General features: G+C 44.6%; 2 protein-coding genes and 1 non-coding gene across 3 annotated transcripts in view; 1 reads left to right on the top strand and 2 right to left on the bottom strand.

Annotated features, from left to right (window-relative positions):
- The window catches only part of LOC135909297 (uncharacterized), a 192018-nt gene that overhangs the window by 119964 nt on the left and 57628 nt on the right, over window positions 1–14426 (bottom strand). The gene's annotated exons all lie outside the window — the stretch shown is intronic.
- LOC135909295 (lens fiber major intrinsic protein-like) overlaps window positions 1–14426 on the top strand; it is a 52765-nt gene that overhangs the window by 22970 nt on the left and 15369 nt on the right. The window contains exons 3-4 of the mRNA XM_065441234.2: window positions 7999–8212; window positions 9226–9306. Of these exons, the coding sequence (XP_065297306.1) occupies window positions 7999–8212; window positions 9226–9306 (295 nt within the window). The remainder of the gene's footprint in view (window positions 1–7998; window positions 8213–9225; window positions 9307–14426) is intronic.
- LOC135909326 (U2 spliceosomal RNA) lies at window positions 6917–7100 on the bottom strand. The gene has a single exon (XR_010566685.1). It is a non-coding gene; the product is annotated as a U2 spliceosomal RNA (small nuclear RNA).

Raw genomic sequence — 14426 nt, 5'->3', positions numbered from 1 at the left:
GTTATCGTGTTCATGCATACCTATAGTTAAATTACCTCTTAAAACAATTTGTTCCGAACGTTATCTTACTGCCGTTGCTGTCACACCAGGGGGCAGCTACCCCGTCAAGCTGCTCAACACAGCAGTATTTATGTGGCTGCTCGTTTCCTTCATTTATTGATTCATTGACTGATTTATTTATTGATATTCGGTGAGGCTGAAGAAGTCTGTAGGGCATAAGCGGCTTCATCAGTCTACCCAAATAGCTTATTTTCCAACTGTGCGTACATAGCGACATTCTTTTTAATGTGTTAAAATGCTACACGCAATAAATGCATATGGTTGCTTTTTTTTCTTCTTTGTGCGTGTGCGTGTGTGTGCGTGGGTGGGTGTGTTTACATGATGTCGCTCTGTTTTTATGTTCCTAGCCCTGAGCTATTTTCTAGCATAGCCTGAAGCACATCTGCAAGAAGTTATAGCACTTGAAGACGCACTATTTTTTTCACCACGCAGAAAAGCCACTCATAAGGGCTTTCAAGAACCCTGCACTACCTCGTTCGTAGGCGTACGGAAAAGCTCCGCAATTTCAGCGCCTCATATTTTCTCGCGAATATCTATATTTTCGGCAATATCCTAGCGCGCCTAGCTCGTTACAAGACGTTACGCCTGAGCGAAGTTCACGCAGCGCTATAGCGTAACTAATCAGCGTTTCTTTATTTTTATTCTTTTTTTTTCGAGAAAGAAAACAAGTTAACGAGCAGCTCTCAGCTCTACTACGGCGCTACGCGGATGAGGTAGAGCGAATGCCTGATGTTTTTGCGAGCCCATAATGCAGGTTCGAGCCCTTAATCGAAACCAAATTCGGCGGCGGCGTCTCGCCAAGAATGTTCATCGCTTCCCGGCGCGAACGCACTCTGCATAGCCGCTTGCAGCCTCAGAGATGCCTGAGGGCGCGTGTCGGTGGTGAAAGCGGCCTCTAATTACGGAAATTCCAGCTCCATTCCTTTCCGGCCGCGTTGGGCATTCTTTGTTAATTTTCTGGCAAGGAGAACGCGACAGAGAGGGAGAGAGAGAGAGAGATTAAACTGCCGAACGGCCGTCCACGAGCTGCCGAACGTGGGCCGGCGCTTCATTTAATTTAATTACGGCGTTCCAGACACCGCTTCTTGCTCGATAGGTTTTAACTCACTTCAAAACAATGCAGCCCTAAAGGAACGCGCAGCTTTCGGGAAAGTTTCCGTTTCAGCGGGGGGGAAGGGCGCAAGGCTCACGCTTCTGTTGGGCCATGGCGCCCGATATGCGCCAGGCTTTACACACTATGCGGTATCGACTCGAAGGTCGAAGCGAGTTAACGTAGAAGGTATACTCACTCTTCGGCGAGGAAAAGTTTCAAACGCTTGCGCTGAGCGGCGCCCGGGCAAGTAAGTATTCGTATTATTTTTATTTGCCTCTCGATCGGCGATCGATGTCGGAAGTATAGTGCGCCCACTGCACTAATGTGAGTAAACGCGCCGCAGCGGCGCTTCGGTGTTATTCCCGGCACGTCGCATCGCTCAGACGGGGTGAAATTACAAGCTCGCTCGGCGGCGACCGCATGAATTAAGTGGAAATTGATTGTTCGCGTTTTCGTGATTTCCTCTACGACACTGCTCTTTTTTTCTCTCCGCACACCACGCTTAGTTTGTTGATATTGATGTTGTTGATTCCCTTTAAACGTGGCCATTAATTTGCTCACGGCTCTCGCTTTTCACGCTTTTGTTGTTGTCCTCGGCGTCGTTGTTGTAATTGATGTTGATGCTGAGGATGATAATGGCGGTGGTTGTGGCGAATATGATAAAGATGATGGTGGTGGAAAATAAGCGTTGATTGATTGATTGATTGATTGATTGATTGATTGATTGATTGATTGATTGATTGATTGATTGATTGATTGATTGATTGATTGATTGATTGATTGATTGATTGATTGATTGATTGATTGATTGATTGATTGATTGATTGATTGATTTCCCTTCCTGCACGGTGAATAGCTTTCCCAAGTAGTGGACCGTGCTTTCGGTGATGGTACCTGAGTGATCCTCGCTTGTTGATATTTTCTGCTTGCTTTCCTCCTCTCTATTCTTGCCTGAGTAGCATATTTGAGGTATTGAGATTTTCTGGGCTAAAGAGGGCCATTTTCCCACTGTTTCTGCATAAATATAATTGATCATGTCATCAGTGTTACCATCAAGAATACTGATCATTATAATAAACCTTTGTTTTTATACGGTAAGGAACAACAACATTGAGCGCATCGTCAGAGAAGGGACGCTAAGTGTCGATTTTCATTGATGTAGGTTCTTTGCGAAAAGCTCGGAGTATTTGTAGGGAAGACTTTAGTGGCTGCTTTAAGCATATTTAGTATCTTGATGGTAACCGTTGTTGTAAAGGTCGCATTAGCTACAGTCACTGTGTTGTCAACATTAGCTGCAGTTACTAACCAGACAATGTGCCATGTACGTTACGAATAAAGCTACGGCTACCTTCTTCTCTAAAAATGTAGTAATCGCTACTGACAGAGTCGCAATCAAACCCACGCGGTGGCCAATCAGTCCACTGGGGCCCAGCCAGTGTAGGCACCGCTTCCACGGCTATAATTATATCGTCCCTTTTCTGAAGGCATTCCGACACACGCAAAAGTGAGAAATCTCAAAGTTTATTAAAAACTAGAACCATATTTTTTTTCATTCTTTCCATTATACGCAAAACTTATTACACCATTACAAACAAAAAAGAAGAAAAGGTCACCTTCAGGAAGAGCGAACCGTACGCGCTTAACATAAAAGCAAGATAACCTGCAATTCTAATTGTCCTAGTCTAGGTTTGAATATTCGTTCCTACAAGTACTGCAATTCGGCAGCTCTGCCTTGAAAGCAATTGATAATTATGCGACTACGAGTGCCGCAACGGCATGGTCCGTGCACAAAGCTTTCCAGGGAACGTCTAGTTGTAAATTGGGAACCGGAATAACTTATTAAGTCAGCTGGCCAGTCCAGAAGTCAGAGACGCGTAGTACAGCTATCGACGTATTGCCAGAAAAAAGAAAGCTACAGTTTGGCAGTCCAAAATTAAAGCCTTAATGACAAGCTTACTGGTTTGCAAAAGTAGCAAAAGCCAACCACGTGATAGATTAGCTTGAAACAACGTCTGTTTCGTCATTTAGGCCGTCGTGATGCGCCACAGCAATTTCACTGGAGGGCCGACGTATTGCACGTTGCATTAGATGGTGAGTTTCTCATCACGTTGATTAAGGATTCTGCAGTGCCAAATTGGGGTTTTTCGCTTTGAATAAACGAACGGGAGGTGTAATATAAGCGCACCATGGTGAATTAAAAGGAAATATACGTAAGAACTAGATAAGAAGGAAACAACTATATAAGCACAAGAGGGAAATGGCTAACTACGAACAAGAACTATACGCGGTGACTCGCTCATACTAGCTTGGGCATGGCGCTGGCTTTCAGAATAATATAGGCTTTCTTTTCATACTAATGCGGACTTCGTGTGATGAAGCGTCGCTTTACTTGCGCTAAAAGCGTAATTCTATTATCTCTAAGTACAGGACAACGATGATTAAAGATTAGCTTCAGGCTAAACTACGCCGAATAAGCACACACCACTACTTCCATAGTTCATGAATTATTCACATTTCTCTCTCATATGGCTGGGCTGCAATGTGCTGAGCTTATTTCATTTTTTTTTTCTGCTTTATTCTAGGTCCCTCTTTGGCCTTTACTTTCGCTCGAGCCTAATAAGCACCAGCGACCTTAGTCCACAGATATGTAGGCACTTGTCTCTTAGGATGCAAGGTTATAAACGAAAAAACGCGCACACTTCAAAAGCCGATCAATCATAAGTTCCGCAATACTAGAGCGAAAAAGGTAGGTATGCTATCGGTATTCATAAGGAGTTTGAAATAAAGGACAAGCACACATATGTTTCTGTCAGTTAAAGGAAAGTTACATACAGGGGTGGAACTTCGGCACGCGTATTACTGCGCCAAGTAATCCGGCAGCGTGTGAGAGCACTTTAATATATTCATTATCATTTATTTTTTTACGGACCCCTGTGGGTATATTACGTAAGAGGCGGCGAGCGGAGGGGGCTGCCGAAGGTAAGAATAAGAACAAATACATGATTACAGTTTCCTGCAATACTAAGCCGGAGGATTCGTTTGAGAACAGAACTAAACAATAAAAACAAGCAGGCACACTGAATACAACGCACAAGCAAATCGGCGGATGAGTCCCAATGTTAATCAGCAATCGCAAGAAAACCAGATATGAATCAGCGTCGCTTAGTCGGGTGACGGTTTCGTATTTGCCCAGACGCGGAAGGGAAAAGCAGAAACGTAACATTTAACGCTCAGTGCATGCCGTCGTTCTTTTCTTTTTCTTTTTTCGTTTACTGAAATTTGTGTCCAGAGGTAACCCTTTGTTAGGCAGGAAGCGTGTTCTCAATCTTTCGCAGGAGGAAAAAAAATTATGTTTCAGAACTATAGTACTCGGCCCTCTGCAATGATCAGAGTCATGGCTTATGTAGGAATAGGGGGCGCAATGACCTCGTGTACATTTCAGGCAGATTGTCAGTTGTCCGACTGACTGTGTGACGTGGGCCGCATGAATATTGACTCTAGTAACAGACGAAGTAGCAATTTTTCAGAGGAAATGATGGTCGCTTCTTGCCAGTCCTTGATATGGCCTGTAGTAACACCAAGTTCAGCCTAATAGATATAAGTGGAGTGCCCCTTGCCCAAACCGTTCTGGTGCATTTTGGATGCCACTCAATGTAGCCCACTTCTCCCTCGAAAAAAAAAACACCACAGTCGATGTTTCATCGAACGTCGGTGCACATATTCTGAACGTATACCTTTTGATGAATGATGCAACTTTCAATGCGCGTTCATTGGTTGAGCTGGACGGAATGCAGAGACCCGTCACTCCAGTAGGGCGAGGCGCTAGGTCTTATGTCCCACGAAGCCTAAAGTATTCCGAAAGTTACTGGTCCAGAATGGCTTCGCAGAGAAATGAAAGTTTTGATGCATCTGCTTCAGACGTTACGCAATTAAGGGATGACAATATATCAAGCTCGTGGCAACATAACATAAGCCATCTGCCATAGCACAGCTAACTGCATTTTAAAGCGAAAGCTTTCTTTGATTCTCCCCACCCCTCATTTGCGGTTCCTATGTAGCTCCTGGCCGTTTATGTGACCTTGGGGCGACCTTGAAACGCGCCTATATATAAGTATGTAAATAAATAGCGTAAATACCATAAATACAAATCGGTACGCCCAGCACAGAACTCAAACCATTAGGCCGATGACGCTTTTTTTTTTCGTTGCCTACCTGTCATCACATACAGGAACGCAACGCTTGACTAATGCTAAAAGTCGTGGCATGCATTTTAGACGAATGCCCGAAAAGGCGGAGTAGAGAACACCCCGAATAATTCCGCACGTGCAAGCCAGTGCTTTCAGACGCTTAGCGTGTTAGCCGCGTTGCATAGCAACAATTTAAGAAAGGGAGCGCGCGCACCTTCTACCATGGATGAAGAAAAAAACTAGGATGGAGCAGCAGGATGGAGCTGTCGCAACGCTTTATTTCCGCTTCCCTTTTGTACTGGATACTAAAAGTTCCGAAGCGCAAAAATTGACTTGCGAGGTCAAATTATTTCTGCGTAGTGGCAAATCCACACAATAAAATAGCGCCTCAGAAACATCTAAGAATGGTTGCATAACCGCTAAACGCAGTCACAATCACAGTCCTGCAAAATTATACGCCCAAGATAAATTGTATCTTGCGACATCATACGAGCACTTGAGATTTTCTTTCCTACTGCTCAGTGATCTCACGCCATCCCGTTGACATATCGTTCCATCACAAAGATTGTGGAATTACCAACGCGTCGCTATAAGGTATCGTTGGGCGCTGCGCTCAGGTATCGCAGCGACCACTTCACTTGTTTAAAGCAACGCCGAATGTCCTTTGTGAAGTGCTTAAATCACAATGCAACCATAAAATTTTTTTATGATTGTGGCGAACGGAGGAAACGACGATCCCACGTCGCGCGCTCGACACGCGCGGTTACTGATATTATTGCAGCGCAAGGACAACAGAGCAAAGCCAAATGAGTCTCTAAACTGTGGGAAAAAGTACTGCCATTTATGACTGTGCTACAACGACGGAACACACATACTTTAAAGGATATGTGCGCCGTACGGGCACACGTAAACAAGTAGCGGATAGCAGACGACGAGACGCGCCATCAACACTATCATGGTTTAGTCTGTGTCCGCCAGGCGAAGACTCCACTCGATGTCGATGTGAGTAGCGCAGACAGCATGGAAATGTTCGTGGATATTGTTCGTACATAAGGTAATCATTTTCTTGTTGAAATTTTACGGACGCTCTACGCGCATTCGTTCCATCGGCGCCATCACGCTGTCCCGGTATCCACGCAGATATGCGCGGACACGAACACTAGCATTCCATCTGAGAAGCTGTGTGGATGCCACACCGTTAGTGGCCTGAGCAGAACGGACAGTACACTTGGAGCTACAAGCGCAGGCAGTTTTCCTTCGGTCTCATCTCCCACACCATTGAGTTGCAACGCCTGCAACGCTGAAAACGATGCTCCTCGTCCCGCCAACGTTGGGAGACGCCTGATAGCTTCAGCGCGCTGCTTCTGCTGCACAGCACAATTTGAATCACGTGCTGTGCCGCGCCCATATTTCGCCCCCGCACATTTTTCGAACGCTAAGAAGCTTCAGCGCAACGCTAAGCATCGCTGTCGCTTTCGATACTTGCGCCGTTCAGGCAGAAATGTCCAATTCTTTTCTTTTACAACGAAGCTGTTTATGGCTAGGGTTCCGCGCATTTTTGCTGCCGCGTGTGCAAAAACCATGGGCCGATCCCGGAGATAGTGCAACACTGGGCTGACCTGCGGCGGAGATGAAGCAGGCTTCAAGCATTCCGCCAACTTGCAAAAATAAGTAGAATATCTTGCGTTCAAATAGAATCCGTATCATATATTAAGCTTATAAGAATGAATACTACACATTGACCTGTTTCGTCCATGTCTACGTTCGCACCACCCTCTCTCTGTCGGCGTTTCAAGCGCTTGCGTGTCTACTTTCCTTTCCTTCCGCTGTCCCGTGTTGGCGGTCCTGTCGAAACTTCACGCGCGTCCAGTAGAATAAGGCACTGAAGAAGCAGATTATTGCGAGAGAGATAGAGAGACAATTGCAATGGGAAAGGCCTGGGGGTCAACCAGAATAGAAGCTTCGGGTTTACTCCCTACCCAGAGGAAATGGTAAAGCTGGAAAGAAAGGTGGAATGAATAGCGGAGTGTTGCAAATGGGTCGCAAGCCCCAAGGGTAGCGTTGGCCTGGCGGCCTGGGGCACAGCTGGAAGCATCCGAAGGTCCTGGCAAAGGATGAGTCGACTGCTAACAGAACAACTTGTTTATTATGGCATCGCAAAAGAGCGGCCGGTCAGGTTGACCGAAGTGGAGAGACGAGAGAGCACGTTACTCGACGGAAGAAATCGGAGCCTCTCTTGGCGTCCGGGGGCAGCTGCTTTTATACTCTCAGAGTCGAGGGCAAGAAGGAACGGCTCGGGATGAGGCGCACGTGACGGCGGCGCACGGACACGTTGAGACGAGAAGTGACGCATCCGCCGGGCCGGCGCCGGTCAGACCTCCTCGCTTCACAGTTGGGGAGCTCCTCTCCCCGGCTGCCGTGTTTTGACATGCATGGGCACCAACATGTACACATACACACACACTACAATAACGCCATTCTCTTCACTGAAGTATGCGATTCTAGAGCCACTGCACTTGTAGTGAGGTGTTCGTTATAGTAGATCCTTGGTTCTCTCCTCAAATGTTTTACTGTGAGATGGTTGCAGAGTGTGTTATGCGGCGTTTCCCTCGGCGCTTTGGGTTTAATTTCCTTCGCTCTCCCTCTCTTCGGCCGCAGCGTCACACTTCCGGGCCACCGGAGTTCCCTGGGAAGCAGCCGTCCCCACGAGGCACTGGGAGCCTGGCAGGCGTTCGGCGTCGAGTTCGTGCTCAGCTTCCTCCTCGCGTCCACGGTGTTCGCTACGCGGGACCCTCACCGATGCCACCTGTCCACGGGAGGCGCGGACGCCCTGGTCGTCGGGTTCGCCTACCTCACCTGCACCCTGGCCGGGGTGCGTGTTTTCACTCACCGCTCAAATGTTTATTAACGCATTCTGCCACAAAAGTTCAAGGGAAACGGGTTCAACGAGAAAAGTAAATTTCTGCTATGTTAAAGGAACACCATATGGAAACACCTAATGGTTTAGACGAATTAATCGTTCTTTCCAAACCAATTATTTCATTAATTTAGCGGTAAGAGTAGGTTCTTTACAAGAAGCGAAAGTGAAAGATAAACTTCAGTTTTTTGTTGTTGTTTTTTTGCATCGATATTTGAACATTGGCATGTCAGTTTGACGTCACGGACGTCAAAGTATTTCTTTTTTTCGTATTTGCCTTTTGTGGCTCTAAAAATTCGTGAATCTTTCCAAGTTCGGTCGTGAGCACAAACTTCGCGAGAATGCAGCTGTTTAGCAAATCCCCAGTCCCGTAAACTTTTCTGGCCGACTGTACGTCCATGCCATGTGTGAGAGCGCTGCTTTTTAGTACATCACTTCTCTTTTTATCTTTCTTTTTTTTCTACATGGTGCCATTACATTGATATACAAATTGCCGTATGTGCTGTGATGCAAAGCGTGCTAATTCTAAACTTTCCGTGGACTATGCGTAAGTGCGTTCTAGACTTTGCTTCAAATCATTTTAGCATACTGTAGAGTTTGTTTTCTCGAATTGGCCTATCTCTGATTTACATTATTTGGCTAAGCTAGAAGCGCTTCTTAGCATTACTCCTGATGCCAACAGCTCCCTACACAGACACATTTAATGTGATGCGACCCTCTGTCGCTTCGGACTCCCACTCGAGTAAATATAGACGTCCCTTGGTATCGATAGCTCAGCTGCTCTATATTCAATATTAATGTATGTCCCTCACCCGAGTCTGCTATTTCCTGTTGGCTTAAGCTCTAATCATCCGCTGTATACAGCTGAGCGCTGTTGGTGCACTCAGAAGACATAGTATGTACGAAGACATAGTATGCCTGTCTATTGTCGCGTATCAATCAGCGATCCTCGTCTCTGCTGCTTTTAGCTACCGGCTTCAGGAGCTTCACTGAACCCAGCGCGTTCTCTCGGTCCTGCCTTTGTCATGAACAAGTGGAAAAATCACTGGGTGAGTCGATTCAACTTATCTTACACAGTGAGCTATCAAATACATTAGACTGCGCGTGTTCTTACTGTGTATCACTGTTAAATAAACGTTAAGTGAAAGCCCGTGTATCAGAGACCAGTCTGAAAGGTTTCAACGACGAAAGGCCCACAGCTGTTCTTCAGAAACTCGCGCTTGCTTTTCCTAAATAGTTCCTAAAGGTAACTGATATTGTCGATAAATACCAGGATAATAAGTCAATGTGCATTGCTGACCTTAGAAAATGACATTTTATGTATATGCAATGCAAATATTCACGCCATTGTATATATTTTTGTTTTCGTGTGACATATTGTGTATTTGTAGCGTATTGTAATGTTTATGAACAAGAACAAGAAAGCTGTGAGGGTCAGTTTTTGTTAGTTACCACCACACTGAAGCCACATGTCCTTTGTCTTCATTATAACATTTGTGACATTTTAATCTGTATCTCTCTGCTTTGACACTACTTGCTTTCAAGACTTATCGTAATCACATTTTATACTGTATTTATCTTGCCTTGTCGTGGTGTCTAACTTGCAATATATTCCTCATGTCTTGGGATATATTCCATGTGACTTGACATATATTCCAATTATTTGCGATAAATATCATTGTTTGATACTCACGTACGAACCGTGGTAATTTTCTGGAGCGAAACGTACACCGCGGGTTGTCAAGGTGAATTTTTTAGGTGGCATTACATTGTTAAAGATGATGACGATGTATAATTTCACAATTTCACATTTTTAGAATATGTACGGCTATGCATATTTACGTCACTTGGCATATCCCTTAAATTTCATTTGGTTCACCATTGTGGTTTCGACCGTGTCTTGACCGGTCACACACTCACACACTCATGTAACTTCTTTTTTCTCGTTCTATTTGTTCGTCTCACCGTTATGCCATCAGCATTTCTTGGTTTGCCTTTGTTCCCGAACTAACTTTAAGGAAGCGTTTACAGCGCTTTGTTTGTTTTTCTTTTTTTGTCCGGCTGTTTATGGTTGGTTACAAAAACCGAAGCTACATTGAAAGCAGATAAATATTTACTTAAGGTTTGCCGCTTTGTCTCCTGTTTCCTGTGGCAGCTTACCAGTTCTGAAGGTCATATTGAGCGTTATCTGAGCGTTCGATAACAGCTGTGCGCTACAAATGCAATCCTAGGTCTCTTTTGAGACACCGTGTTTGAGTGCACTGCCTTCGAGATTGGCCCACAGGAAACGGTCAGGTACCCGGCAGGAAAAAAGCAGTCTACACCCGACAGGAATGATTCGCATTAAGAGAAAGATTGCGTAACCAGGTACGACAGCAACATCGCGTGAACACGCCGGAAGCAGAGCAGGGAATTAAGGTTAATTCGGTTAATTAAGGTTAAGGTTAAGCATTGGCTCCGGGGATATCAGTTAACTCACTCAAAACTCACCAGTTGATCGGCCATCATGTCTGAAAGAAAGAAAGAAAGAGAGAGAGAGAGAAAGAAAGAAAGAAAGAAAGAAAGAAAGAAAGAAAGAAAGAAAGAAAGAAAGAAAGAAAGAAAGAAAGATGCAACTACGACTGAGCTACAAAGTGGGAGTTTACTTTGATACTTTGACTCCTCAAGTTCCTCAACATAACCCCCCTACTTCAGCAAACACGCGTTCTTTTTTTTTGCATTCCTTCCGCATCGTACTGCTGTCACCACGACATGGATTCGAACCCTCGACATCGTGTGCTCAGCAGCGTAGCGATACAGAGAGTCGCCTCCTTGGGTCTCTCGCACACCGACTGTGCTACGCGAAGTCCGGCTGGCGAGAAGCGATCGATACTAATAAGAAGAACAGGGACTGCTTTGTTTTTAGAGACAACAGCAGAAGACACTCCCGGAAAAGGCCGTAACGAGTAGGAGCGAGATTAGAACTTCACGCCTGCTCTTGCTCGTTCGTCTGATTGGTGCGGTGCTTCTTTTTTTTCTTTTCTTTTTTTCTCTAGGTCCTTTATTTTTTCTAGCACGCAAGCACCCCAGTAACTACGTCGGTAGTTGAACGAGTGCAAGAAAAAACAGATGGCCCCACCAGTTTTCTAATACGGTTCCCTCACGGAGTTATGTAACTTCTTTTTCTCGTTCTATTTGTTCGTCTCACCGTGTTGTCATGAGCATTTCTTGGTTTGCCTTTGTCCCCGAACTAACTTCAAGGAAGCGTTTACAGCGCTTTGTTTGTTTTTCTTTTTTTCAGCTTGTTTATGGTTGGTTACAAAAATCGAAGCTACATTGAAAGCAGATAAATATTTACTTAAGGTTTGCCGCTTTGTCTCCTGTTTCCTGTGGCAGCTTATTGTCAGTTGTTCGCTAAAAATAGCTCGTAATAAAACGTGCCATAAGGCTAAAAGTACGCAGCAAATGTTTTTTTGTTCCTATTTTTGTTGTTTAAGCTAAAATGTAAAAAAAAATATTATAAGCGCCCTCCTTTTCACGTTACAGCAAAAATTGAGGTAAAGATATTGTAAGAGAAGAAATCAGCTCAGAGAGTCGTCTGCAATGCTGCTGCAACAAGAAGCAGTATTGTAGAAGACCAAGCGAGCCAGAGTAAGTGCCGAAATGCAGCCATGTTCTGCTCCCACGTCACCGTCCATGTCGTGACACATACTCTTCCCGGGTAACAAAACCAAAATTTGGGTTTGATAAAAAAAGCTACTTTAGTATAGTTTCCTTAAGTCACTCCGAGGCTTGGCAATTAGAACGTTTTCTATAGAGTTTCGAGGTCGAAGGTCCTCAATGAAAAAGCAAAACGTGAAAAAAATTGAGAATGTCATCTAATATATACAAGCTCACGAGACTGAGGACTAGTAAAGCGTGTGACGTCAGCTGCCAGCTCAACAGATTTCGGCGCGACAGCAAATTATCTCCAACCAGGCTCGCTCACACCGATGGTTCTTCTCACTAACATAAAAATAAGGATAAATGTATTGTGCTTCATCAGAAACTAAAACAAGTTTTGGGGTGCGGTGTCGTTCCATCGCGTGAAAACAAGAACAGAATCGCCCGTGAAAGACAAGGAAAATTGCGGCAGCAGGTTACTTTCAGTGCGGACGGTTTATACGCAGACAAAAAAGAAGCACAAAGTCAAACAGCGAGCCGTTGATACGCGGTTTTATGAGCCTTTCATGAGTGAAACCTTTTGCCCACCCGAAATGTGACATCGTTAGGGTTTCGGGCTTCCCCGTGGACAGCTCCATGATTCTTCCTGACGCACGCCCTGCAAAAGATAGACTGCCCGGTTGAAAGTGTCCCGGTGGTAATGCCCGCAAGAGCGCCTATCGCTTTTTTACGCCTTGTACTTTTATTATGTTTCATTTTGTTCTTTTTTTCTCTCTATTCACTGAACAAAAAGAATTTGCACAACGACGCGTAGAAAATTGTTCACACTCTAAACTTTTTGCTCAAAAGTAGTGTCATTTAGCCCCATGCCTTACAGCCAAACCCCTCAATTTTATGTTCTCTTAAGCGCCACCAGAGTGCACTATGTGACCTGAGAAAAGTTGCTGCTTTCACCCCCCCCCCCATTCTATTTTGTTCTTTTTATCAATGCAAGCTTTCGCGAATAGAAAAATAAAATAATAAACGGCTGGCGCGGCCTTTTTTTTTTCGGGTGGGGGTGAGGAGTTAGAACAAAACTCTACTTGTGTATGTCGTTTTCTTTTTTTTTCCCATTGCTTCACAAAGATGGATGAGCTGTCAACCGAAACACCATGTTCATGCAAGAACGCGAGCTCGGACGCCAGATCCAGTGTGCGTCTGTGAAATTTTCTGTTTTAACGCTACTAGTATTCATGGTAGTGTGAATTCCCTGTTATCAGTGAATACCAAGGGTTTATTTCTCCCGCATTCCGAGCCTCTCGGGAACTTTCGGTTTCTGTGTTCTTTTCTTTTTTTTGAAACACACATAAGTATAGGGCTTCCCATCATATCATCACGACTTCTGACCCGTGCGTGTAGCAATCTCTGTACCATAGGTATACGATCACAAGCAATTAAATATAAGTAAATGGTACACGCTCGTGTACATAGATTTAGGTGAGCGTTAAAGAACCCCAGGTAATCAAAACTTGCCCAGAGACCCCCCCCCCTCCCTCTCCTCCCCCCCTCCCCTCCATTACGGCGTGCCTTGTGAACCACCATTGACTTTCAACTCCGTTATTGAATTTTTTTTTAAATTGAGTTCCTGCGTCCGCATGTCGGCATCGCCCTAATGGGTATGTCTGGGAAAGGTATACAAATTAAGCACGTTACGAACATTCCTCCTGACAATAACAACAACGATGGCCACAGCCAGGATCGTCAAAAAAGAAAATACGACGAAGCTCGGTAAACAAGTCACGTCAACACTTAAGTCTTCGTAAAGAAGTGCAATTTCCCCAAGTCTGTAAAGCAACAACAAACTCTTTTCGCTTGGAGAGGAGCGACTTAACTATGCGCCTTGATCAAACGAGACCCCCACAAAATGTATCTGTATAGAGACAGAAGGCGAATGCAAGTCTGCCGGATGGATCATGCTGACAACCGAAGCACCACTTTCATACACGAGGTCTTTTCTTTTTATAGTTCTTGATTGTGTCTGGCTAATGTCTGCTCTTGTTTTCTGACAGACCTATATGTTTCGCCTGTGCCAGCGAAACGTGGCACTCGAGTAGAATCTTTTTTTTGCGTTATCGTCATTACGCTATTGGTTCACTTACGTAGACGCCAGCTCTTATTCCAGAATGAAACAGTCGACCCACGCAAAATCACAGAACAAATGCCCTTCAAAGTGAAATAAAAAAATCCACAGTGGGCTAGCTGATTGAATGTGCCTTAATTCATGCGCGCGTTAACAACGATAGGATAAGACTTCAGCAACTACACAAACCCAAAACTCCTCACGTTCACATTATCCTTAATGATTAATTTGCATCATTTCAATCACGGTGTGAGACATGGCAGATGCAAATCAACTTCCGGAAAACTGTATCTATGTCATTTACCAAATGTTCTTTCCTTCTCCGTTTACCTACTCGTATAATGGCTGCCCTCTATAGACATATTTCACAACATAAATATCTAGGTCTTCTATTCACTCGGGATTTAT

The sequence above is a fragment of the Dermacentor albipictus genome, chromosome 5, assembly GCF_038994185.2.
Source record: "Dermacentor albipictus isolate Rhodes 1998 colony chromosome 5, USDA_Dalb.pri_finalv2, whole genome shotgun sequence".
NCBI classification, from domain to species: domain Eukaryota; kingdom Metazoa; phylum Arthropoda; class Arachnida; order Ixodida; family Ixodidae; genus Dermacentor; species Dermacentor albipictus.
Note: the sequence above shows the minus strand (reverse complement) of the source record. Positions and strands in the feature narration are given on the sequence as shown.